Source organism: Perkinsus marinus (genome assembly GCF_000006405.1).
Source record: "Perkinsus marinus ATCC 50983 genomic scaffold scf_1104296936184, whole genome shotgun sequence".
NCBI lineage: Eukaryota > Perkinsozoa > Perkinsida > Perkinsidae > Perkinsus > Perkinsus marinus.
In genome coordinates, this window is record NW_003214217.1 from 1 (window position 1) to 678 (window position 678).

Below are 678 nucleotides of genomic sequence, written 5' to 3' on the forward strand. Positions count from 1 at the left end.
TGGTGGTCACCACAGGGGTGGTTGTCACGGCCTGAGCGGTAGTCGTTGGAGCAGCCGTGGTATTAACCTCAGTAGTGGTAGTCGCAACAGAAGCACTAGTAGTAGACGCTGACTTGGTTGCGGGAACCGCTGTGGTGGAAGGCGATTCAGTGGGCTCAGCGGTGGTCACATGACCCATGGAACAGGGTACGGCCTCGCCGACGCAGCTAACATCACCAGGCTGGAAGCAATAGGAGCCGTCAGTTCTTCTGACGAGACCGAAGCAAATAGAAGGTGTCATCCAACCCTTGCAGTATGAACCATACTTGGACCCGCGGCATCCATCGACCTCCGAGCACATCTGTGAGCAAGCATCCTCAGTGGCAGTGGCCACAGCAACGGCACTGGCAACAACTACAGCAGTAGAAACAGCAAAACGCATTGGGAAACTTTTGAACGGATGTCAAATAACTTGAAACAGATAAGTATACACACACTCACAACCCCATCACCTAAATACGGATCTCTGACACCACTCAAACTCCCGAGACACGACAGTCGATTATGAACGTCAGATAGCCCTGCCAAGTAGCTATGAAGCTTTGTGTTGAGATATGCATTCTTGTCTCCGTGATTGGACAACACTAGTCTGGAAGTTGTGCTCCCCGTGCTTGTGTGGGAAGTGTTCTCATGCTAAAC

At 51.6% G+C, this 678-nt stretch overlaps 1 protein-coding gene across 1 annotated transcript; it reads right to left on the reverse strand.

Annotated features, from left to right (window-relative positions):
* Nucleotides 1–113: 113 nt before the first annotated feature.
* On the reverse strand, nt 114–421 carry Pmar_PMAR027066 (hypothetical protein; the record flags this gene model as incomplete). Its single annotated transcript, XM_002783761.1, has 1 exon — nt 114–421. A coding segment is annotated over one exon (308 nt), but the record flags the coding sequence as incomplete, so codon positions are not given.
* Between the last annotated feature and the right edge of the window lie 257 nt (nt 422–678).